The 26165-nt window shown below is 46.1% G+C and overlaps 1 protein-coding gene and 2 non-coding genes across 3 annotated transcripts; 2 read left to right on the top strand and 1 right to left on the bottom strand.

Moving 5' to 3' along the window:
• Positions 1–1769: 1769 nt before the first annotated feature.
• On the top strand, positions 1770–5019 carry LOC128724410 (uncharacterized). Its single transcript, XM_053818135.1, has 3 exons — positions 1770–1955; positions 3046–4803; positions 4843–5019. The coding sequence occupies exons 1-3, from the start codon at positions 1770–1772 to the stop codon at positions 5017–5019; spliced, it is 2121 nt and encodes a 706-aa protein (XP_053674110.1).
• A 9032-nt stretch (positions 5020–14051) lies between these two features.
• On the bottom strand, positions 14052–14124 carry Trnam-cau (transfer RNA methionine (anticodon CAU)). Its single transcript has one exon. It is a non-coding gene; the product is annotated as a tRNA-Met (tRNA).
• Positions 14125–14399: 275 nt separating this feature from the next.
• On the top strand, positions 14400–14471 carry Trnae-cuc (transfer RNA glutamic acid (anticodon CUC)). Its single transcript has one exon. It is a non-coding gene; the product is annotated as a tRNA-Glu (tRNA).
• The last annotated feature ends 11694 nt before the right edge of the window (positions 14472–26165 follow it).

Below are 26165 nucleotides of genomic sequence, written 5' to 3'. Positions count from 1 at the left end.
GGCTGCTCTGGCTCCGTTTTGCATTCAATTCCGATCGAAATGGAGGTGCGAGTTCCAGAGGTCGAAACCAACGTCGTCGTTCAAGTTTACATATCCACACACCGGTATTATGTCAGACCATTCCCATCGGTGTGTTCTGTCGCTCTCTCACTCGCAGTCTCTCGCTCTCTCTCTCGCTCTGTGTTCGATTTTATGTGGAGCTGTTGCCGTTGCACCCTTGGAGTATTAGATTAATCGATTGCCATGCCGCTGTCCGCGACTTTCCAGCCAACGAATACGAGATACGTGTACGAGAAGGAATGTGTGTATTTTGTTTACGAACAAACCTATCCCAGCCACTCGTGGTTACTCTGAGCTAATACTGGGCCGAGGTCGTTGGAGGGAAGATTTACCACCGCGAAAATTAGCGTACACAGGTTCGCATTGCGCTCGCTTTATTTGCACAGCAAAATTCGGCGAAAAATGTGCCATGAACCAAAGAGAGTCCAACCGCGCAGATCGTGGCACGGGATGTGTGATCAGCTACTGCTGTTATCTCCAGACATCCCGTGGTGGATCAACAGGACAACCAGACCAAAAGACTGATATAGCGTTATCGCGAACGGTAAACAGTCCGGTTAAGGCGCGTTTGTATCAATAAAAGATACATTCGTTTTCGGGGGGAATGCCGCCATATCACCCATCGGACGGTGCTGCCAGTCAGTTTGGCTTCCATCGCAAGCAGCTCTCGTTGAAGTGTGGCAGGAAGTTTATCGAGTTTGCAAATTAGCACGTTCAACTCCGACTTCACCGACTTGCTTTGGTCCAACGTCGCAACAAACTAATTGATGAGTAATGCATTGCGGTTTGTGACCGGAAGCGAACGTTAAGTTCTCCGGCTTTTGCTCGCCTGCACCAGGAATTGGATTGCTGCGTGTTGTTACTGTCAACTGGCTATATTTTGAAAGCATTTTCACCGAAATCTTTGAGTGCTCGCTGATCGGAGTACTCTCTGTGATCTTTATTTTCCTGCACACCCAAAGCGATCGCACAAGAGAGGAGTAGAAAAATGGCCGAATAGAGGCGAAACGCACGGCGTAATGGCGGCATCAGTGCTGCTGGACACCGGGTCTGAAGTCTGAAGCGGCAAAACATCAACACTGACCAAAAAAAAAAGCCAGCCACCCTGGCTTAACGAACAATACACGAGCGTCGGCAACAACAACGGCGGCCGCGAACGCGTCACTAATGGCGGCGTCGAAACATCCAGGGGTGGATGGTGCCCGAGGCCGGAGAGGCTAAATAGGAGGGAAACAGAAAAACAAGATCTCTGATGGCCACGGTGCGCTCACGAGACGCAATTATCGGTTGACGGGAGCGGCCTCGTGGGTTGCGCGGGTGTTGCTGGAGGGGCTACCTAGGCCTAGTGAAGTCGCAGCCAGGTGAGATCGACGAGTGGACGAGAAGAAGGTGGCCCAGGCAACGAGCGCCGTTGTTTTGTTGTGCAGCCCCCATCCGATTGGGTTGTTGTTGGGGTGCGTTTTTAGGGGATTTTTGTCTCCACCATATCGGTCGACGATCACTCACGAGTTCCAGCTCTCGCGATGAGTGAATGTTGGAAAAAGGTCGAAAGTCGACGCGAGAAACCGCGAGAACCTAACTTTGGTGTGGGGAGCACGAAACGCAGGTGAATTGTGGAGCAAAGCAGGGCTCCATCTCCATCCCCAACACCAGAACCGCTATACATTCTAAGGGTGACGGTGCAAGCAGGTTAGCTTATGTCGACCACCATGCATGCTTCACTCAACGTCGACAGTCGACAGTCGACAGTCGACACTCACAAAAGCTGCTGCAAAGAGCTGAGCACACTCGGCTGCGTTCAGTGTCGCTTTGAACGGCGCCGCGACGAGGTGTATCTCTGTAAGCTTTTCGGTGCTTTGCCACTGTTTGCCGGCACGGAATCAGTGAATCAGTGGGTGGGTGGCGTTTTTCCTGCCCCGTTGCAGCTTAGGTTTTCCGCTCGATTCAACGACGCGTCGAGTTTTGCAACACGTGGACGTGTAGTGTTTTGGATTTTTGTGCGACCGGAACCGACTCACGTGTCCGCGTGTTTGTTCGCGCGGAAGCGAACGAGCGTTAGTTGACCACACGAAAACAAAAAAAAACAGGTCGATCAACAACCACAGCAGGTACGGGGGATACGGGGGATGATGGGATGTACCGCCGTCGGGTCAATCGGATGTGGAACGTGAAAGTGGTGGTTGAGAGCATGGGACCGCAAATTACTGTCACACTGAGCAACAATTCGCAACAGCGGAGCCTTGCGATCATGACGTAGTTGAACAGAATGAATGAAATGCTAGTGGATGTGTTTGAGTTTGAGTGTGTGTGTGAGAGAGAGCGAGAGAGAAAGAGAACAAGTGAGCAATTGAATTAAAATGTTACGTACACGAGCCAGCGACCGGGAGTTAGTCGTCGATTACTTAAATGGACGGTGATAAGCGGTTTCTTGTCGGTTTTGAGTGTGTGCGTCCGTGCATAGAGCATTGTTCAATTTACGATCGTCCCTGGCTGGTGGAGAAGGTGCAGTTTTTTATTTGCCATTGACTGTTTGCATATCTGTATCGTACGAACGAAAATTCCGACATTGTTCCGGACACAGTTCCGCTTCTTGGTGTTTGATCTCGATCTCGCGACTTTCGTGTACGTGTGTTTGGTACAACCTAGTGTGCATGTACTAAACTGTGCATCATGATCGCACATATCGGAATGCTAGACGCTTCGATGGTACCACAAAGTGGGGGTTGATTATTTTAGGGATGATGTGCTAGTGGTGCGATCGAATTTCACAAACAGAAGCAATACCGCCATCGGTTCCAAGTGACGCGAGTATCTTGATCTAACAAATTAACGAATTGTTTATGTGCTTGTGCACGTCGCAGTTCGTGATTAATGTGAAATATGCTTGATGGGAATACACCGTGGTGGGAACGGACTTGAGATTCATCGATCGCTGGCTAAACGACGATTTTAACGCATATCTTCCTCGCTGTTTCTTCCTCGCAGTGCGGAACTTTAAAAGTTCCCGACTCTTACTCCACACGGATCATGGACAGCTATCATGTACAAACGCAGCAGCACAGTTACGGCAGTAACTGCACGAATGCCAGCAACCGCCATGGTGGAGGCGCCCCAGCAACAACGACGATCTACACCAACCCACATGCGTACCCGGTAGCTACATTCAACTACGCCACGATGAGCTACGCTCACTCCGAAGGTGGATCGGTGTCACCACCACCATCACCTCGCTCCAACAGCTCCATCTCGTCGGCCTACTCGTCCTCGTCATCGACTGGCGCGTCTCTGTCCGTGTCGTCCGGTTCGTCCTCGTCCTCGTCCGCATCGTCGACGTCATCCTCATCGTCCTGTATCTCGTCGGCTGGCTCGGAAACCGGAGCGTCCTACGAACATCTGGACATTCCGGCCCAGCGACTGGCGGTGCTTTCGTTCGAGCAGGTGATGAAGCTGAACGACGTCATGAACGAGCCGGTGTCGATCCACGGTCGTGGTAACTTCCCGACACTGGAGGTGAAGCTGAAGGATCTGGTCAACATCGTGCGCGAGAAGCTGGAGACGGACGTGGCGGCCGGCGGTGCAGGAATGAGGGTGAAGGACATCCGCCTGAACGGCGGCGCAGCTAGTCATGTGTTGGCATCCGAGCCGCAGCCATACAACGATCTCGATCTGATCTTTGCCGTCGACTTCAGTACGAGCCGGAGCTACGACCGTGTCAAGTCGGCCGTGCTATCCTCCCTGCTGGACCTCATGCCTGAGGGTGTGGTGAAGCGCAAGATCACGCAATGCTCGCTCAAGGAGGCGTACGTCGGCAAGATGGTGAAGGTGAACAGTGACGGTGATCGCTGGAGCCTAATTTCGCTCGGCAACTCGCCCGGCCACAAGAACGTCGAGCTGAAGTTTGTCGACACGATGCGCCGGCAGTTCGAGTTCAGTGTCGACTCGTTCCAGATTGTGCTCGATTCGCTGCTGCTGTTCTACGACTGCGCCGAGATGCCGATGATCACGGAGAACTTCTACCCGACCGTGGTCGGTGAGTCGGTGTACGGTGACTTCCAGGAGGCGCTCTACCATCTGCAGAAGAAGCTGATCTCCACACGCCAGCCGGAGGAGATCCGGGGCGGTGGTTTGCTCAAGTACTGCAACCTGCTGGTGCGGAACTACATGCCGGTCGACACGCAGCGCATCAAGACGCTCGAGCGGTACATGTGCTCTCGGTTCTTCATCGACTTCCCGGACATTGGGCAGCAGCGCAGCAAGCTGGAGTCGTACCTGAAGAACCACTTCTTCGACGAGGGCGAAGAACACCTCCAGCACCAGTACCTGATGCATTTATTCGAGGTCGTCGAGCAGTCGACCGTCTGTCTGATGGGGCACGAGCGCCGTCAAACGCTCATGCTGATAGAGTCCCTTGCCATGGCGATCTACTACCGCGACCAGCAGCAGCACCAACACCAGCAGCAGCAGCAACAGCACACGACTGGACTGATCGCCGCAGCTCCTGGCAGTGCTCACTCTCAGCAGCAGCAGCAACAGCAGCACTCTACGCTCCAGTTGCAAACGCAGATGTCTCATCTCTCACTGTCACCGCAGCAGCTGTCCCCACAATCGCCCACGATGCTGGTACACTCACCTGCTCATCATCCACACCAGGCGACGTCACAAACCCAGCAGCAGCAGCAGCAACAGCAGCAACAGCAACTCGCATCTCCCCAGCAGTGCCAGGTGTCAGCACAGCAGCAACAAGTACAATCCCAGCAGACCCAGCAGCAGCAACAGCAGCAGCAGCAGCAACAGCAGCAACAATCCTCCCAACAGCAACAGCCACCCACGGCAACGATTGCGCAGACTCAGACCATTACGCTGGCCCCACAGCCTGGTCTGCTGTACGCGAACGGTATCTACTACGCCCCACTCATTCCTTACACACCGTGCACGTGCAACAGCTGGATAACGACGTGATTAGTTGGCGCAATGCCGGCGGTGGCAGGCCATGCCAGCACCACCATCAGCATCGCAGGCGCTGACGCTTCGCAGGAGCGAGCCACCGAACTACTATCCCCAGCTTCACCATCCTACCATCCAGCGCAGTCTTCTTCATCTTCATCAGTCCCACCGTCTACAGCGGGGTCAAAGTGTGGCCTCGTATCTCCAACCCCACTTTCGCTATCTCTGACAGATCCGTCACCAGCGCCATCTTCGGCGGCGTACGTGCTCGCTGTACCCGGTGATCACCAATACTACTACTATAGTCCGTGTCCGCCGGGAGGAGTTCTGCTGGAGAAAGCACCGATCGTCGAGCGATGATCGTCACTCTAGCGCTCCAACTAAAAACCCACCCACACACACACACACACACAAACATCCACACACACACACTCACACCCACACACACTCGTACAGTAAGGTAGAGGAAAGTCTGTTTCAGGTCCTAGCAAAACGGCTCAGTGCGTGCTTGCAGTCCTGCAAACTGCGTCTCGGACGCCGTCGGATGAACTCGAGCTGGGGTTAGCTGGGATATCGGATAGGAGGAAAAGAAATGAATGCGAGCAGCCAATGGAAAGCATTGCCCTTAAGGGTAAAGTGAATTAGGGAGCCTTGCAGAGCGTGCGAAATGGAAATATGTCTATATGTGCGATACAGTGGAAATATAAATTTGAAGTATTTTACTCGGGAAAAGCGTCCCCCCAGCAAAGCAAGCAACCGCGCGCAGAGCAAAGAAACACGAGACGGCTGGGGTTTTTCGTGTCACGTGGATACGGCATGGCATGCTGAGACTATGAGTTGTGGTTGTTTTTTCCACGCCACTTGTCAAACGTTTGCCAACACCCGTTTTGTCGGCCGGATCTCCACTCGAGAGTTGTAAGCAGCCCATGCACCAAACACCGGGGATCTTTTTTTCCTCGCAAACACGAACACGATCGCCCCAGAGTGGTCGAGAATGTTTGCGCGGTGGAGGAGAGCTTTTTTTGTTGTTGCCGTTTTGGGTTTTCCCCGTAGTGTGTTTTCCTCTATCTCTCTCTCTCCCTGCGCTTCCATTGATCACCCAACGGGAGCGCTGGCAAAGTGGAAGGATTGTGCTGTGATTTGGGGAAAGATCGATTGGCGGAGTGATGGCGTAGGGAGGTCAAGGAGGTGGTTGCTGGGGAGGGCGAGGACTCGTGTCCAGAGTAACCCACTTAACAATAACAAGCAATTCATCCCACAGGTGAACCTGCTCGGGAACGTGTTCATTTCGACGTAACTCTGTCCGTGTTTTGTCCGTGTAAATGTTTGTGTGTACGCGTGTGGGTGTGTGCTGGTACGTCAGTAACCGGTGTACTAGAAATTTTCTTCATCAGTGTAAGATGTGTGTTTTTTTTTTGGTTTCTTCGTCGACGGCTGGCCCCTCCTTGAGACGGGTTGGTTTGTGTTTCATTTTGGAGGACTTGGGACCTGATCCTCGGGGAGTGTGACGCCATTTTAAAAGCTTGCTTCAGGAGAGCACGAGAACTAAGAGCATGACCGTGTGATGATCACTTCCGGTCAAAACACCCGTGGGAAACGGTCGGTACGATTCGTGGACGGCATCTAGAGATGCTGCTAGAAAGAAGGTGTATGTACTTATCTGACCGAGTTATCCACGTTCATCTGAGCAAAAGAACGAATTTTAACGCATTCTTCACAACCACACACAAACACACACACACACCCCACTCACTCGTCCATCGGTGTCCACACCAGAAAAAGCTGTAAATAATTGTGTAAAGGAAGCATATATTCGAAGACTGCTGCTGTGCGTGAGGTGAGGGATCCAGCTCAGGGTTCGACCAATTGAGCAGGTTTCCTTGTGTTACTCCCCGGGGACACGGCAGCAGTGTCGTACTCAAAGTTCAAACAGGTCTGAACAGATAGGATCTCACGAAAAAAAAACCCGTGTTGCAGCGTGAAGGGTGGGCAGCTGCCGTGCGTGAAAATTCACTTAAAGCGAACGAATGCGCGGTTACTTGCAGCTCTTGCAGGGCTCTTCTCCTAGGGGCGTGCAAGCAATCCGGCTGGCAGCGAGATGCATATATGAATATATTTTTGGTCGACCGTTGAATCACGTTCACGGGTAAGCAAAGCCGGCGTGCTTGAGCGAACCGAAGCAGAACGAAAATTCAAAAGACACAAGGGCAAAGGGCTTCGCAATCGCACCAAGCAACATGTACTGTACAGAGAAGCCAAACAGCGAGTGTAAACGGTGCGTGGGCACAGAAACGGACCCATCGGGATCGGGAGAAATCAAACGAAAAATCTAATTACTGAGACATGGCTGTGTTTATTCCTCCTCACAATTTGTTTTTAAGATGCTATAGATACCATCGTTGCGCCACGGCTGGCGATCGCGAGGGTTGGGAATAAAATTTCGGCTTAGGGTGACTGTGAACGTGTGTGCTTTGCGCCGGGTGGCAGTAAACGGAAGGCCCAGCTAGCTGCCGGTAGCTGATTGGGTATGATTGCGTGAAGAATGGCGGCAGATAATAATTGGGGCCGGCAGATGCGACAGAGACGAGAATAACACACTACAAATCTGGGTGCCTGGGACGGGCCCTCGTGGTTGGGTTCCAGCCACAAAAGCACTACTGTAATTCAAGAGACCCGATAGACTGTCGTGGGATTCCGTAGGTGATAGCAATTCAGCGGGCGAGTAGCGGAGACACTCATTGTTAATGCATATGCTTTTAAACTAACTATTTGTCCAATGTTAAATGACTGTGGCTTGTGACTTCCATCCTGCAGCGGGTGGCAAGGTTTGTTGGGCGGGTTGGATTTTTACCCCCCGGGAACTGGGGGCGAGAGATTTCAGGATTGTTGACGAAAGAGAGAGAGAGAGAGAGAGAGAGAGAGAGAGAAAATATACGTATTTTACTTAACACGTCACACGGCGTGGCGGCGAAGGACGAACACGAATGCATTATACGGTTTGACGAGTTAGCTGGAAGCATTGACGCTGGAGCGAAAGCGAAGAGAGAGAGAGAGGACATATGAATATCTATTTTAGCCGCGTGCAACTGACAGGATCAGCAGTTGAACGGTAGTCGTAGATCGCGAGTACGATCGTTCGAAACGAACGTCGAAACGAACGTCTTATCAACACAATATATCGTGTGCGCTGCGTGGTGAGCGGGCGCTTGTCAACTTTAACAAAAACGAGCTAGAAATACTATCCTTCCAAAACAGCCATACCGATCAAGCTGAAAAATAGCGAACGAAAACAGAGCAAACAAAAATAACTACTGGTCGGCGCAGTATGCAAACAGCAAACATGTTCGAAATACACATTTAAACCAAACTAACTGAAGCATAATAATGAATCAGCGAAGAAGAAGAGGGGAAAAACATACACACATATACAGAATGCGAAAGGCAGACGAGAAGCATAGATACACTACAAACCTACAAAAAGAGGAAAAAAATAATCAACATAAAATAGAAATTAAACAAAAACTCAATCCAAACAATGGCTATTCATTATACGATTTAACCAAGCTATATCGCGCAACGAATGCGTTAGTTTAAATCGATGTCTTGCCAAAATTGTAGCCACGGGGAAAACTTCCGGCTCCGTCTTTCGGTTCAGTAAAGAAAGGGGTTGTGCCGGGTTGGGAAAACAAAGAAGAGGCGGTATTCTTGTCAGTACGTTGATTGGTTGTTTTGGCTTCTTCTGCATCATTCGGGAGTGGCCGCGCAGTGGTCACCCATCCCCGAAAATACCTGAGTGCGATAACTATTTACCACATCGTTAAGTTTTGATGCTATGTTGATTAATTGTTAGTTTTTAAAAACGATACGCTCCACGTGATTAGAACGTACCCGCATCGCTCCTTTCCTTGCAGACTCGTTTTATCTTCCCGACGCCGTGCAGGTTTTGGGTGTGGAATAAAACAAAACAAAAGGAAGTTATTCAGACAAGCTTAGACAAGGAGTGAGAGTGAGAATTAAGAGATAGTGATGAATGAATGGATCAGAATAGTACGTGCACTTTGGAACGGTGACAGCGGACAGACAGACCCATGCTTGAATCTGCATTAATGCAGCCATTCCCCAAGTTCCTTTTGTTATTCGATCGGTCGGAGTGCGATACAAAAAAGTCCTTTCTTTCTCGATCCTTTCCTGAAGGCAGCATCCTTCAATCTATGCTCCTGATTCGCTTTAAATCCCTGCCCCTTGTATTCGTAACAAAACGGAGGGCATTCTCAATGGCTTGTATCCTCCATGGGCAATCATCATCGGTTGTTTAATTACTTTGTTTCCCACAAAGTGCAGTTGGCCTGCTGTAGCTTGCATTGTGGAACCAATCACACTATAAACGGAACGGGAGGTCTGCTAGGTATCGGGGATGCAAGGAAAAGTTGGAACAGAAAAAAAGGCACGTGTGGCAAACACACTTTTTGCATTCCTTTGGTTCTTTAGTTTGTAATCTCAACGAGTACTGTCCTACGAAACGGCACTAATCAGCAGAGGTTGTTTTTCTGTTAACAAAACCTTTTCTTTTATGCAATCACGCAAGGCAATGGAAAGGCAAAGCTGCTGGTAAGAACAGAAAAGAAAAGAAAAGAAAAAAAGATAAAAGTGGGTACTTTTAAGTGCAGCCTAGTTGAGCAAGACAAACTGAACCAACAACACACAACAACACAAAACAAAACAGCATTGACAAAGCGAAGCTAGCAAGAACGTTAGAGTACTGAGTATAACAGTGAAGAAAGAAGTGAAAATGCGTGCATGAAGCAGACGTGCATGAGATGATCAAACAAAGTCTAAACTCTTCCGGATCGACCATCGATTCGGGTCCTTTAAGAATACCTTCTACTACTTTAAATGAGTGTCGATAATCTATACGAAAACACGTATGAAAGCAAACACAACAACAACAACAAAAAAACAATTGCAAACAAGCAAGGACATTGATCAAGTAAGATTTCTGTCAAATCGTTTAATCTAATGTGAAGATATAAACAATACAAAACAAATACAACAAAAAAAACAAACAAACAAACAAACTATATTGCGTAATGCAAGAAAAAAAGTACATTCAAAACTTTGTGAAAATGTGAAAAAAATACATGAACTTGTGAAGTTATTACAAACTAGATACATAGCTAAGCAGTAATAGCATAAGTAGCATCCGTATTGCGGTTTAAGGGCACGCGTTTTCCTTTTCCCCCCTTAAAGGTCCTTAAACGGGCAGGCGGGATTTCATTTTTCTTGCGGCGGTTGGTGGGACCCATCGGAAAGCAGACGAAGTCGAAGCGTCCCACCCCGTCCGAAACGGTCCGATTGAGCTGATTGTTACGCCGAGGTGTATGTAAAAATATAAACAAAACAAAACCGGAGACTTGAGTAAAAATCCTTTTGCGAGTAAAGCTAAGCCTGTGTGTCCTGTGAAGTGAATTTGAATGAGCAAAATGGAGCAGCGAACAATAATGAACAGCACAGAGGAACACAACACAACACAAGTCGAAAGGCTGGCAAACCACAAACAAAACACACGCTGCAAAAAAGAAACACGAATAAAAATCCGATCACTGACAAAAAAAACAAACCTAATCCAAGCACGAGAGGACGAACGCTTGGCGAATTAGGGGTGGAAGTTTCTCTCGCAGAGCTGTAAATTGTGAACGCGCGTGCTGTAAACGTAATATTTGATGCAATACTGTATCGTATGTGTGCGTGTTTCATTTCTCTCCCCGTAGAGATTGAGATTGTGGGCGAGGGCGTAAGCGAATGCAGCAAAAAGGCTAGGTGTAGAGCACGAGAAAGGATGCAAAATGGATGGAACAGAGAGCGCAATCGTCGATGGGTTGCAGCGCAGGCACGTCACACGTGTGTGGTGGGAAGGATTTTTTCGGCTTCTCATTTTGATCAGTCAAAAAGAGGGAGAATAATCAGCACGAAAAAAAAAAACATTAATGTCTCCCATCCACCCATCGTGATTTCCAGCGCTTGCAGTGCTGGTAGAATGCACACCCTTTGACGATTAGGTGGATAGGATAAGGAAAGGTGCGCGAGGCAGAGACTGTGGGCGAAGGTGTAGCGAAGGAAAAGAACATGAAGCATGTGTCATTATATAAAACATAATTTAATTTACTATTACTATTGAAATAGAAATAAAAATTAGTTTTTTTTTCTGAAAAATACCAATAAAAACGATAAACAAACAAACTAGCCCAACCGCGTGTCGTGTTGTCTTCTCAACCATCGCTGATGACGCTGGTACTTTTCCACAATAGATGGGGTTTCTTTTTTTCTCCCACACACCCGCTGGAACGCCGTAGACGCCCGGAAAAGGGTCGGGTTTTTTTTCTGCTTTTTGCTTTTTTGGTTGTTGCAGATTGCTGCAATTATTGCAACCGCCCAGCGAAGAAGCGAAACAAAAGCTAAGGTCACGACTACAGCGCTACAATGTCCGGTCGACGTCGGTGCAACTCAACGGCTTAAGGGTCCTGCGAAATTTTCGCACCATTATGCAACCGTACGTACCACCCTATTCGGTTGCTTGAGCAAAAGCACACGCGAAAACAAAAGTCGCCGATCCGCGACGGAAAAAGGCTTCAGCACGAAAGGAAAGCAAGTTCCCAGTGGTGGCGATGGAGAAGAACGAAACAAACCGCGATCAGTCGCCGTGGACGATGTAGCAGGTCCAACTGACCTACAATATGGCTCGATCACTCGATCACTGGTGGTCATGTGGAGCTAACCTTTCGGTGCGTGATGGACATTCGGGATGAGAGTAGCGAAAGTAAAGTGGGCTTACAAACGAGGGATGAAGTTGTTAAACGTACGATCGTTGCATACGCTTAATTGCAATTTCAATTCGACGCAACTGAACTTTAACGGGAGCACGCTCGAAGATATGGGTTATAAAAACGAACATGTTGAACAACATGTTGTTGGAGTTAAATAAATTGGTTGAAAAATGGTACATTTCGTACCATTCGATGATCAAATTTGCTCGAAGAATATTACATCACACTTGCATTTTCAGGTTGATCATAACTTCACCAACCACCATCGCTTCATCTTTTCGTGGTTTTTAGGAAGGAATATCAACTTCTCGACTCCTTTCTGGCACTCCAAGGGTTACCGCGAGACGGTTTGGATGGTGAATCGTTACGCTTATTAGTTTGAAAAACGAAAACCAACCCAACGAAGCGTAACGAGCCCAGCAAAAGCAAGAGAACAACAACCGAGAACTTATCGAACGCCGTGAAACGAAAGGAAAACCGACCAGAATGGCGCAGGAAGCGACATTCGCCGGCGTCCACTCGTCCCCAAAAAGGTCATCCAGTATCGGGTTTTTTGCGCGATCGCCCGCAGGAAACCTACCCTGGGAAATGGGTTCCCAATCGAACGACCGGTTCCAGTGGACGATGCGGTTGGTTTCTTTGTGTAGCGATCAGTGCGCCATTTTCGGTTCTCCCTGTGTTTTTTTTTCTTTGCCCTTGAGATGTTTTTCCTGTTTTGTTTTGAGCTTCTGGAGCGAGTTTTCCTTTTTTTTTTGCTCTCGTTTTGCTTCGCATAATGCAGTGATCGTGGATTGTGGACAACGCCTCAATAACTGAGCATGGAAAAGCTCTTGCCGATCAACGAGTGAGGTTCGAAGATCGAGTAGGTTTTGTGCGTTCTTTCGAAGGAGCTTGGATGCGGTTGTTTTTTTTTCTTTTTCACACTATCCAACCCCCCCACCAACAAGGGGGGATTGTCAGTCACTCTGCCCGTGGTTGGGCGCGGTCCAGTAGGTGGGTGTGTGTGTGCCCTTCTCGTCTCCCCCATCCGAGGGAACATCCAGCAACGTCGAGAAGTGAAAGGCACCGGCTCGAGCCCACCATGTTTACGAGGGCTTGCCAACGGAACGTGGACAAAAGAGAACGGATATCGCAAGACTTCCTCCGCCCGAGACGTCAACCTCACGTCCTCAAGCAGATTGTGTTCTCTCTCAAGCTTGCCTTGCGGGGAGCTCGAAGGCGCAAGTGCGCAGTACATCCGCGTTTGGTCAGCGCAATTTGCGCAGTGCCGGTTTTTCCGTTTGCTCCAGTAGACTCGCCATTTTTCCCACCCCATCTCGGGGATGGTTGAGAAATGTAGTGCAACTGCAGCGTTCGAGTGGAGTAAGACCTTGACGACTTGAGACCACTGTTATCCGAACCTCGCAACCTTTTGAGCGACGGGCGCCTCCAGGCCGGCTGGCTTGCGTGATGGCAGACAGGATGGACGAAAGCTGTCGAGGTGCTTTTGTGGCTGCTGGTGGCTGCTGGTGAACAGACAAAGAGTGCTAACTGCTGCTAAGGAGGGGTTCGAACTTCCAAATCACGCACGAGTATGGGGCGGCTCCAATCGAACAGGAAGGCTCATTTTTCTTGGGCCTTAAAGTGATTCAAAATGAAGCGAAAATACCACGAGACAGCAGTTAAAAGCATTCAACAAGCTGTACTAGTTGAAGATTGGGTAGCATGGTTAATTTATGCAGTCTTTGGGGTTCAATTTGGGTTGCTTCTGGTGGTTCAAACCCCACATAGTAGCTTTACTTAATATCAGAAAATCATGAACAGAAAAAATGCTAAAGCATATGAATAACTTTAAACATTGATGAATCTATAAATTTTCTTTTAGTTAAGCTTTAAATTTTCTGTATTATCAATACTACCAAGCATTAGTATTATGTTTTGTCAATAAATGCATCCGCAAGTATAATAAGCAACATTCGTTTGCTGTTGATCGTTCGTTCATTTATCATAAATGATCGATAATTATAGACTGCCTCTCCGTCCATTGGTGATCGGTAGGGAGAGTGTTCTGGGTGAGTAGAGGCATTTAGCTATGCAATTCATCAATTGGAACACACGCCTCAGCATGTATGAATGGTGACGATCATTTTTTTTTTCCTCTTTCGCTGCTTCAATCATCAATCATTCATGTACAACAAAATAGATTCGAAGAACTTATTTTTTGATAGCTTCTTGATTTTCATTCATTGCCCCGAGTGAGGATCGAACTCACGACCTTAAGATTATGAGACTTACGCGCTACCTACTGCGCTATCGAGGCGGTGTCTAATGTACTAGAAGCAATAGAACCGATGCTACGATGCATACTAATTAAATTTAATACTCAATGATTGCAGCCGTATGCTCATACTAGGTCCGAATACGTTTGGCTATAATTAGAATACCCCAAAGGGATGCATTTCGGGTGATTTCAAGCTAGAATCTACCGTAAGTCTTTCGTAGGTGTCTCGATGAAGAAACAGTTTCTAACGAGCATGCGGATGAAAATTGTGCATCCTTATTTCACACAAATTTCATGAAACAATGATCACAACATCCCGTATTGTCTAGTGGTTAGGATATCCGGCTCTCACCCGGAAGGCCCGGGTTCGATTCCCGGTACGGGAAAAACCACTATTTTACTGGTTCATTAATCAATCATTTTCCTTCTGTTTTAAAAATACGAGTGTGTGTTTTACGAAACCGTTTTTCTTTACATTACAACTGTTGCAATGTTTTTTAATTAATTTTTAAATTATTTGTCTTCTATTATTTTTTTATTATTTATGCAATAAAATACACATTGCAAAAAAATAGTATTGCCTTTCCGAACGAATGCCGAAACAAACTCGATGCAAATAATGCATTCTAAATACATTAGCGCATTAAAAAACTAAATAGATGACTGGCCGCTATATGTCATCATATGTAGTAAGGAAACGAGAAACATGATACAGAGGGTATTGACTTTAAGTAAAGGTCGAGTTGAAAGGATATAATAGTCTCCACGATCAATGAATCAGTATAATTAATCGGTAATAAAATAAAAGTCGCGACAGCCAGACAACTTTTGTTTTTCAATATTCTTTGTTATTCAATATTGTTCAACACAAAAAATTAAACCATTTGTGCAATCGTAATGTGAAATACGATTATTGTAATTATTAGCATACGTTTTTACTTTAAATGTCATGAAACAGTATTTGTTACTAAATGTGAATGGCATAGCCGAATTTTGTTTGAAGTAAGGATCATTCATACGAGCGAAACAAATACGAAAAAAAAACTTAATGCTATAGCAATACAATCTTTTATTCAATATTGTAGACGGGCATATACTACATTTACTATTCAATTCAAACTGAATATGGAAAACGTTCTCCAAAAAACTAGCTAAATTTTTTTGAATTTATGCTTTTTTGAAATACATAGATAAGATTCACAGATAAATAAGACAATGAAAATCGTTAGGCAAATTACATTTATACTTAAAAAGCTTAAGAAAGAATTTGTCTAATCGTACAATCAAAGATTTAAAGTTAAAGCAGAGAATTAAATCTTTATAATCTGTTTGAAACAAACGATAAAAAAATTCGCATCAACTCTTCCTACATCCGCCTTGTCCGTTCTGTAACCAACGACCCTGTATGCTTCCTATTTGTAAGCTTCTTGTAATTAACCTTTAGCTCAGTGTTAATTTTGACAGTAGACATGATTATTTCGAGCAACCCGGAAAGTCTGGATTATCTATCCATCTGGAAATGAATGCACATTTCATGCTTTTATTATCGCATTATTCCAATGACCGATCAAAACCCCAAAAAAAACGATAATCAAAATAACGCTCTTATATGTATGGTAGCGTACAAGCCCCGACTATTGTTTTAACGCTATAGATCTACTAAGTAAAGTATCTAAACGATCGAGAGGTTTTAAAGATCTGTTTGCCTCGATCGAAGACCATCTTCCTGGATTATACGTAGATTGTGTTCATCTTAACGTAGCGTGGGATAAAAATTACGCCTCTATTTTATTTCTGCTTAGCGTTTGAAAGGCATCAACGCATAGGGGAACTAGCCAATGCAGCTTGGATCTCTTTATCATTTAGATTCTTTTGAATTTTGTTCATATAACTTGTGCTGTATTAACAACTGTTTATGCGTTCGCAAAAAATATTCTACCATTTACACAGTAGTTTTTTCATGTTTTCTAACGCGATATCCGTAGAAAAAATCCACAAAATTTATCACATTCGTTTCAAATGTATATGATCAGCGTGGAGGTCCTAAACTTTGGATGGTTCATCATGGTTTATTTTGCATAACATGCTAGTAGTGTTGCATTTCTTAGAATGATAGAACATTATGCCTCGAAGTTGACATTCTTCTTTTAATGATTTAAACAGATAGGACTAATTGCAATTACCGAAGAGGAGCATTCTATGGGCGAATTCTACCGTACTCATGATTCAGAATAACTCCCATAATTCCTTAAACATAGGAAAGCGAGAATTACAGCCTCATACTGATGTTATTTCTACTACAAAAAGTATTCAATGGATAGCTGCGGTACATCTCGCACATACGATTGAAGCTCGACCTTATATGAGTGATGATTTCTATTATTCCAATTGGATGTTACTCTGTTACACGTTTATGCATTTTTTGACGATCTCCAAGCGTATTAATGAAGCGTTAGGGAGAGATACTCTGCAATAAAATAAAGAGCAATTGAATTTAAATAAAATTAAAAACGCATGAAGTGTTGCGTCCATCCCTCAGATGATTCTGGCAAGTGCTTTCCTCGTTTTCCCAGCATTTTCCCACACGTTTCGACTCGTGCCGTCCGTCAATTGTTTTCACCACTCAATGCACTCTCACTGCTGGAAGCCAGGAAAAGGAAACATTTGGTAGGCCACATCGCTGGTCACCCAGGTGTATGGGGTTGATTTTCACGATACAAAGCAAACCTTCCCTTTGGATCGGCAGAGGGCTATTCCACACACACACACAGGGGGTCAACGTATTCCGGGTTCCATCCTCTCATTGTTGTGGCGTATGAACCTTCCTTTGTTGCAACCACCAGCCGTAATTGTTGGAGCAGCTTGCAAAAGGTGCTTTCCGCGACCCGCGACCTACGCGTCACTAATTTTGATCATTGTTTTGAGTTTGGGCGCGTTTTTCCGCACCACCCCCGTGGGGTCCTGGGGCACGAACGAAACAATACACGTCGGAAGCGGATGGACGGACGGAGAAAATGAAATCGCGTGAGGCTTTTTGGGGGGTCTCTCACTTTTTCGTTGTGGTTTTTTTTCTTTTTTTGGCCCTTCTGCGAGTCGCGCTTTCGCGTTCGCCACAGAGCAAGTTCAAGTTCAATGTCTCTGTTGGCGGGTTTTCGTGAACCCGCGGTAATTTGAATAATAAAACCAACCGCCGGCACCCCGTTTTCCGGCGAACAATGCCGTTCCGCGGATGGTCCAGCATCGGAATCGGAACCGTTTTTCCATTGATGATCTTTAGGCGCGAGCGGTCAACGATCTCTAGCGGTTAGGTTTTTTTTTCTATGCGAAAATGGCTTAAAAATGGGCCTGCAAAGTGGGGCCTCCCGGGGGTGGTTTTTCGTGCGATCCTTTTTCTAGCCCAAACTCCGAGCTTTTTTCTTTCGCTGTGTAAGTCATTCATTCAAAAACGCTGCCAGTGATGTGTCTTACGCAGAAAAACACCTCGAAACACATCTTGAACAAAAGGTCGTTCTGTGCTGCGATGGTCTCGAATCAATCGGGTAGGATTAAGATTTACGCAAGTGTTTGCTTTCGAAGTATCTGAACCCAAAGAAAAGGCTCTACGGATGTCCATAAGAGCACGTGACGGTGTGTTTTTAATGAAGGTTCATATTTGAGATCTTGTTTTACGCTGTTCCACACACATTAAAATTATTTGTTTTACTTTACGAACATTTTGTTGTACACACTTTTTGAGATACACACTGAAATGGGGTTGTTTGCCTGCTTCCAGAGGTTTTCTTTCTGATTTTCATCTCGTAGTTCAAATGAAAATGCAATGCATAGATTATGCTATAAAATCAAATGCTTCCGATTTAGATCGTGTTTGCGAGAACAATTAAAGAATTTACCCCATGCACTTCTAAAACTTTTGAAAATTAGCTCTGTTTGAACTTTTGGTTTAGCTATTTTGCTGTTTAAGATAACATATAAAGGATAATGTTTTATTTCCTTTTTTTGGTTTTTTTTCGGATGTTGGTAACCCAAAGTTCATAAAACAAGCTTTATTAGGTTTGATGCAATTTTTTGTTGAACATACTTTTAAAATGGGAGCTTAGTTCCAAAGATTTCTTGCTTTCTTAGTATTTGTTGTTAACAGTGTCTCGTAACGTGGAAAGATCCAGAAAATCAGCATGGTTGTGATGAGTAGGTCCTTTGAACTGGTCCTGGAGCATCTTGATAGTACTTTTAAAGCATAAGCAAAACATGTAAAAAGATGCAAATAAATAAAAATAAATAAATAAAAACAAAAATAAATGATTGTTGATGCAGCGCCTGATTCAACTATGTTTCAAGTTGTTTTGTGAATCTCAAATTGTCAATTTAACACTTCATAATTTTATATTGAATATTTGAGGTAAACTTAACACAACATTGTATGTTTCAATATTTTACTTTTTTTAACAATATGAACGTTTCCAAGTATATCATAGCTATGGCCGTATGGCCAGGTGTATGATATCTTTTTTATTACATTTTCTTATGCTTATAACACTATTTACATTTTAAAGCTCTTTTTGCTGGAAATATTTTCAATAATAAATAATAAAAATAAATATACATCAAATCGCTTTTTAAAACCATAACAGTATTGTTTTAGATCAAATCGATACCTTCCATATGATTGAACAAAGATGTAAGCGCTGGTACTAAAATGTATGAAATGTTTCATATGAAACAAAATACAAAAATCAGTGACACCTATGTGTAAGACTGATAACTTGCTTGCTATAAACAAAGCACCAGCTTCGTGCATCATGCTATAATTTGTATGGCATTACTTATAGAAACATTTCATGACATTTTAATAGCACCAGCTATCTAAATGTCTATGCTATTTGAGCGCCCTCTCTAGAATGTTTTCGTTGAAATTATTCGTGAAATTTTTGAAACATTTCGGTAAAAAGTGCGTATAAATGCAATAGAGGTCGCTACTTTACAATTGAAAGCAATATACGTGTAGAGGACCCATTAGCTATGCGATGAGCAACTTAACATTTGCAGTCAAATTATCATTTTAAACTCAATAACACTTCTATAGTTTAGTCGAACATATGTTGAAATGATTAAATCGCCCAGAACGTTGTGCTTTTTTGTCAGAAAGCTATCCATGTGAGTATCAAACACAAGCGAATATCAAAAGTTTTCCAATAGGTTTTGCCATTCGATTTCTAAGGTACATGCATTGTTAAGTGGAACATACCAATAATAATCTTGCTATTTAAACAACCTGCTGAAATTTACTGGCATAAAGACTATTACTGGTACTTTCATGTCCGATAACATGAGCAATGGTGATATCAGGAAAAACTATGCTAAAATACATTATTGAACACTTAAAAAATGACCAGGACTCATGGAAATGCTTTACTCTCCAACTCGACATGCCGCCGAGATACCGTTAGTTTGAAATTAAGGTCTGTGAGGCTCCATCGATTTCAGCGACTGAAATTGTTAAAAAAATGTAACGAAGTTTTATACCAATTCCATTATTCCTTGATTGATCAACAAATTGTTTACGAACTGTTTGCAAATAAAATAACTAAAACTCACACCTGAAGCGTCAAATTCAGGCTCCACATCCATCATCTCGATGCACATCAGCAGAAAGATCGCACCAACCCAAAACCACATCAGCATGGCGCTCGAAAACACATCATCCTTTGGTCCACCACAAATGGATCCTATCCCCACACAACAGTCATCTCCCAACTCTCATCTCTCAACAAACAATCTCCGTCCGTTCCTCGTGTCGACTTCGGCAAAGCGCAAAAAAAAAAGAAGAAACCACTTCGTGCCTTCGCCGAATAAGCTCCAGGACATGCGGAGCCACGAAATGCCCCAAAAAGCCCTCCAATCGTTCAGTGACCGTCGTGCGAAGCGGACGAAGCTCAGAGCTCGGAACGCTTGCTCGGAACATCCTTCCAAACCCGGACGCGGGACACAGGACACCGACCACCACCTCCTCTCCCGCAGGCAGGCACCCTCGAGAGTGTGTGCGTGTGTGTGTGTGTGTACGTGTGTGTGTGTGCATGTGTTTGTGTGAGTGATAGAGAGCATTCCCATTCGGACCATCCAACTTACCCGTGTGGGTGGGTGTGTGTTCGCGTGCGTGCCCGTGGGCTGGTGTACCGTTTTTTTTTCTTCTTTTTCTCAACCCTCCTCAAACCCATCTCCCTCCCCCCCCCCCCCTCCACCCCCACACTCACCCCATCAAAGACCTGTGCGGCGATTACGAAATTATGGGGCGCCTCCATCCATCTTTGAAAAGACGAAAACCGAAAACCAACCGCTCTGGGCGTACAACTAGCACTGTGTGCGTGTGTGTGTGTGTGAGCCTCCCGTTGGTGTTGTGATTGCAATCGTGTTGTGAGCGCCATCGATTGATTTGCCATCCAAGCAGGCGTCACAGAGTAGGCCGTGACCGAGGGAAAAAAAGGCCTGCTCCTTTGCTCACGATCACGTTCGTGAGTGACTGCGTGTGCGTATGTGTGTGTGCATGGCTGTGAGTGTGTGACAGGACACGGGAGACAAAAAAAAGGGGGGGAGATACGCATCCTTTCGTGGGGGTGGATGGCGAGGAAAATTAGGCCAACGATGCCGAGACCACAACTCGCCTCAAGAAACTCGTGTTCCTCGTGTGTGTGTGTGCGTGTACATCCGCGTGTGTGTGTGTGTGTGTGGATTGATGCTGACTGTGGTTCACGGTGATGATCACTTAAACCCCCCCCCCTCCCACCATTCGATTCCACGTGCGTGGGACATCAGCAGGACATTCGCCGTGGACAAGTGAGCTTTCCGTGCGTGTGTATGTGTGTGTGTGAGAGAGAGAGAGAGAGCGTTTGCTCTCTGGTGCTTTGGTGATGGCCAAAAGCCCCACGAAAGGATACACGAAAGGGACGTAGTGTTTTCAATCCAGCACCATCGGAACGGATGCGTTACACACACACACACACGCACACATAAGCACAGGCACAGATGCAACAGATGCTTTGCATGGGTGGCTGGTGGCGTCTTGAAGGGCAGCCTAATTGGCCCCTTTTTGCTGGGCTCGTTACGCAAGGAGCCCTGAGTGACGAGGAAAAATCAATACCCACATCAAAACACCTCCTCCATCGGCTTGGGCGCTCGGATACTTCTTCAGAGGTTTTTTTTTCGTCCTTCCAAACGCGTGATCGATTGTTTTCGTATCCATTCTTTTTTGGGGTGCGTGAGCCCTCCAAAATGACAGCCAAATTTTGAGAGGTTCTAAAGGGCTTTATTTCGTGTATTGGTCGCACCCTTTACGAGTTGGAAGAAGTGCAATGAAGCGTAGACTCGTTGAAAAAGCCCCCAGCGAATGCTTCGATGGTCGATCTCAATCGTTTGAGGGGCTGGAAATCCTGCAGGAATTCCAGAACGACTCCTCGAAGAGTGTCCTACGTTCGGACGTAATGTTGAACCTCAAAACTTTAACCATCCTCTGGTACTGCGACCGGCCACTGTCAAGTGTCAACAAAAGCGCGTATCCTTATCGCGTGTCCTGCCGGAGTCTTCGAGTCCTGTGAGCGGAACATCTCCGTTTCTCTTTGAAGCAACCGCCCACTAACGGTCACTCTCACCAAAATTGTTGAGAAAATGAGTGCACCAGCAGTTGTGGGTGTACGAGTAGTCACCCACACACACGAACGAACGACCGACTCGCCTACACACACCGCAATCTGTCAAATGGCAACACACAAATGGAAACCACCAAAGGAAGGGCGCACAAAAGCGAGATCCTTTTGACACTCTGTGTACCGCGCTGGCCTACACCAACACGCACCCACGCACACGCACCCACACACACACACACATGCATCTCACAACGAGAGCTGCGATCTGCCGAGACCATTCCATTCAGCAAGGACACACGCGCTTCGCTTGGGCGCCTCGCCATCGCCCACGAGCACACTCGATTTCTGACAAAGCGCAGAAAAGTGTGGGTGTATGTGTGGGTGTGCTGGCGTGAGTGAGCAGCATTTATTTGGGAGCACGGTGGGGAGGGGGAAAAACGAGAAACAGAAACAATTTCCCAAACGCCAACCCATTCCCCCTTTTTTTCTGCATTTCGTCTTTTTTCTCTCACCCTTTGTCGCTGTGTCAATGTTTTCCCATCGCAACCAGGGGGGACCGGGAGCTTTTCCGAAAGTGGAAAGCGTTCCGAAAGGGACGTGTGGCCCAGCTCACGGATGGTATGGTTAGCGCCGTTAGCGCTATTTGCGCTATGTGTGCGCCCAGGCTTTTCATTTGGCTGAATGGAAAGAATCCGTCAGTTCGCTCGGAAGAATGGGAAAATTAGACACAAAAAGGGAAGTCGGAGGGAAGCCACCCCGTGCCACGTTTCCCACCCACCGGACTCGGAAAATGGTGCCGCACATAAACCACACAAAGCCGCCGGGTGCGGCCGGTAAGGGAAAAGGTCACGTTCGTTCTTTGATCATTCTGGGGATTCTGGGGGGAGTCTCTACTTTTGCATGTGTTTGTGTGTGTGCCACCGTGTGTGTGTGTGTGTGTGGTCGTGTGGGCGTAGGTGGTTGCTGCTACCAGCTGGTGGTGCTGCTGCTGCACGGTGTTACTAGCTTCCAGGAATTTGCTGACTAAACGTTCCCTTCGCCGTCTCGATCGATGTAGTGAGCTCGTTACTTTGTGTAAGAGCCTCTTAAAATGTGCCAAAAGTTGTTGCGAGGAATTTAATTTTCGTACAACCGCACGCAATGTCTCGCAAAATGGAGCACTTTGTCTCGTGGAGGATGCTACAATTTGCTAGCGTTCCCTTCGAGGATGAAAGGCAGACTTTCAAAGGCAGCTGCTCAAGCCTACTAAGGAGTCCTTTCGAAACAGTTGATGAACAAGCAGTTTGAGCGTTCCAAAATATCCCACAAATAGTGCAAATAGCTCGAAAAATAGAGTAAAGTAGCAAGTCATGAGCCCCTCCGATGCGTGTTTCGTTTAAGTAGGCGGATTTTAAACACGCAAACCGAACGGCGCGAAGAATAAGTGCTCAAGAAAGCACTCTAAACGCTTCCAAAAACCCCAACAATCCATCTGGCGACGAAATGGCACCACTTTGCCGAAATCAAAGCTCACCAGCGTGCGTTGATTCATTACCGGAAGTCACCGTAGTCGAACAAAAACTCCAATGGCCTGATTTTGGGGCCACAACCACCCCGTGAGACGAGGAGATTATTATCGTCCTTGCTGGGGGGGGTTTCGTCATTTAAAATGCATGCACGACCATAATGGGGTTGTCGCGTGGATGCTGAAGCTTCTCAGACATCCTGGAGCCTCGTCCTCATGCCTGTGTGTGTGTGGTACGCGCGTGTGACATGTGTGTGTCCTTTTGTGGATGAAGCCGAAACGACGCCATCGCGCTCTTTTCGCCATTACCCGCGCAGGATGACAATGATGGTGTTGTGGGCTGGTTGTGTTCGTTTCGTCCTGATCGGGTGCTTTTATGTGCTTCAGCGTTGGCGCCTGCCGGAGGCGATTTGCCAGGCATTTTCGTATACGTTCGTTACACAACCAATTTTCCCGGCTTGCGAGGCACGAGTCGAATAACAAATTTGGCCAATCGGCGGGAGCTGAGTTGAGTGCGATGGATTGTTTAAACGCTCGAGATGGGTTTCGTATACCCACCGCTTGAGTCCTGCGAGGTCCTGGGAAGGTCCTGCTCAAAATGTTCCCAACATTCCGGACCATGAGAAATGGACTCGTTCGTGAGTTTGACATTTCTATTTGGTAGTCATTTTTGTTCTGTTCGCTCGAACCGACTCCAGTGGCTGCAGTGACCGGTGCTTTGTTTCATTTTTGCTTCAATTGAGATGTTGGATAAACACAGGCAATCTGCAATATTTCAATCTGTCGGGAATAATAGAACTCCCAGCAGCCAGCCTGCAAATGGTCGGATACTACGAAAGAACTGCTCGATTGCTTGCTTTCTGTACGTGGTTTTTTTTTTGTTATTCCAATTCCATACCGATAGACGAAGCGAACGTTCTCCATTTTCAGTGGAAGTTCATTTATCACAAAGTTTATGTTTGTGTTACATCGTTTCAGCTTATACTGGACTCAACAAAAAATACGTTGGAAGTTGGACAAAGTTTGCATAAAGACAAAGCCTGAAATATCCCTTGCGGAGGCTGGCAGTTTTCTGCAAACTTGTTGGCTAAAAAATTTTCCTGTCATCAGATAAGCATACAAAAACCAATTGAGATTGCTACAGACTTCCTTTACCGACTGAGAGTTGTCTTATAGACCCAAAGACCCAAAGACGAGCCGGACGCTAATCAGCAAAAGACCCCTTAACTGCTCGGCTGATAATATCCAAACATCAAAACAATCACGCTTAAACCAACCTCGAGAAAAGGCGCCTCGAGGGTGGCACCCTCTGTTTAAACAGCTTATCATATTTTTGCATACATTATCACACCTGCACCACTCCGGAACTTGGTGCATTACACACTCGCCTCTCACCAGTGCCGCATCAAACGGTCCCTTTAGTGGGCAGCCTTTTTTTGTCACCTTAGTGCTCGGAGTAAGTGCAGATGCACTCGTGTTTAGAACTACTTGCTGTGGCGTGGTTTTTCTCTCTAAGCGCCAACCACCCTACCTGTGCTGGTGTCGAACGTATTTGCATAATATTTACCACTTGCTGGCATGGTCTAACCGGCCAGAGTTCACTCCCTCGCACCTGCAAGTGTCCTCGAAAAGAGTGATTACTTACCGCAAAACGTTGACACTAACGCGCACGCCATGTTTGCTGCAGCGGAAACGGTAAGTTTCGCAGAAACCGGCCACACCACGTGGTGGCAATTTTAAAAGCACCTTGGAAATGGAACGATCTAACGAGATGTCGGCGACAAGCAACGTAACCTCATTTCTTCATTCGTTGCGAACATAAACCGGTGCATAAGGAGGGAAATCAGTTGTACGAAACGAGCTTTTAATTACCGCACATATTCCTGTCGTCCATCAGCGTCGTTTGAGTCGCTTAAAAGCTCCTTCCCAAACCCTTTTTCTAATGTCCTTACGGTGGTTCGGTGCGGCACGAGAAACAATCCAGTACTTCATTCGCAAGAGAAGGCGCACGAGCCCACTTCACTGTATCGATTGAGGCTCATAATGATAGGCTATTCTTTTTTTTTTTTATTCGGAAAGGATACGGCATCAAGACGGCACGATGTAGCGTTAGGTAGCTGCTGGTAGCTCAACCTCACCTTAAACAATATTCAAGGACTTGCTGGTGTTTGCTTTGTGCTATCGGGAGTCCGCTAGCGGTTGTTTCAAAATGCTATACTAATCCTTCTGCCGCTTGTGTTCTACTTTCGTTTCGTTGGTTTTCTTGAGCTTGGAGCTCTGGTTTTTTTTCTCCTTTTCTCTCTCTCTCTCTCGCTCTCTCATCTCGAGGCCTGGAATCGGATCTGATTGTGGTGCACGTACCAGGCGCTTGTGCGAAAGTACTTGTTACAAGGAAAATTGCTAACAAAGTAAGGGCGCTCGAAAAAAGCTTTCGCTGACCGTTGGCTTTACGTAAGCAGGACTGCACACGTGGGACAAGCGGCACAACGTGCTTGTCGAGGCGGATTTTGTTTCCCATCAAGAGCTCAGCCATTCATCTGAATCGCGTTGTTGCACATTGGTGGGAAGATTAATCAATAGACCTTATCCGCTGTTCGTATCAGCGTTTCTTACTGAACACTTTTGAATGAACTTCGCTTGCATAGAGTGTCAATCTATTTGATATATGTTTCTGGTTTGTTGAGCTGGAAAGGAATTATAATATTTTAATAATTCATTGAGTAGCACCTTGCATTTTTAAGTCACAATTTTGATCAGCTATATTTTATTTTTACAATGCATTAAATCAGCTGCATATTCTACCTTTGCCGATCTGCCTATTACGTTGGAAAATGCCTTCAGCGACAGATATTAAATATGTTCTATAGTTCGCTTGGTTAATGAAAAAAGTAAATATAACGAGCTACGGTTCATGGCAAGGGTGCATATATTTCCTGTACACG

This window comes from Anopheles nili, chromosome 3, assembly GCF_943737925.1.
Source record: "Anopheles nili chromosome 3, idAnoNiliSN_F5_01, whole genome shotgun sequence".
NCBI lineage: Eukaryota > Metazoa > Arthropoda > Insecta > Diptera > Culicidae > Anopheles > Anopheles nili.
The sequence above is the reverse complement of the archived record's forward strand: the minus strand, read 5'-3'. Positions and strand labels throughout refer to the sequence as shown.

What these genes read in the sequence shown, in the direction of transcription:
- LOC128724410 (XM_053818135.1), top strand. Translation starts at nt 1,770, where the DNA reads ATGCATGCTTCACTCAACGTCGACAGTCGACAGTCGACAGTCGACACT. An exon ending in CGGAATCAGTGAATCAGTGG is followed by an intron (nt 1,956 to 3,045) that starts GTGGGTGGCGTT and finishes TCTTCCTCGCAG; the next exon opens with TGCGGAACTTTAAAAGTTCC. An exon ending in TGTCAGCACAGCAGCAACAA is followed by an intron (nt 4,804 to 4,842) that starts GTACAATCCCAG and finishes CAACAGCAGCAG; the next exon opens with CAGCAGCAACAGCAGCAACA.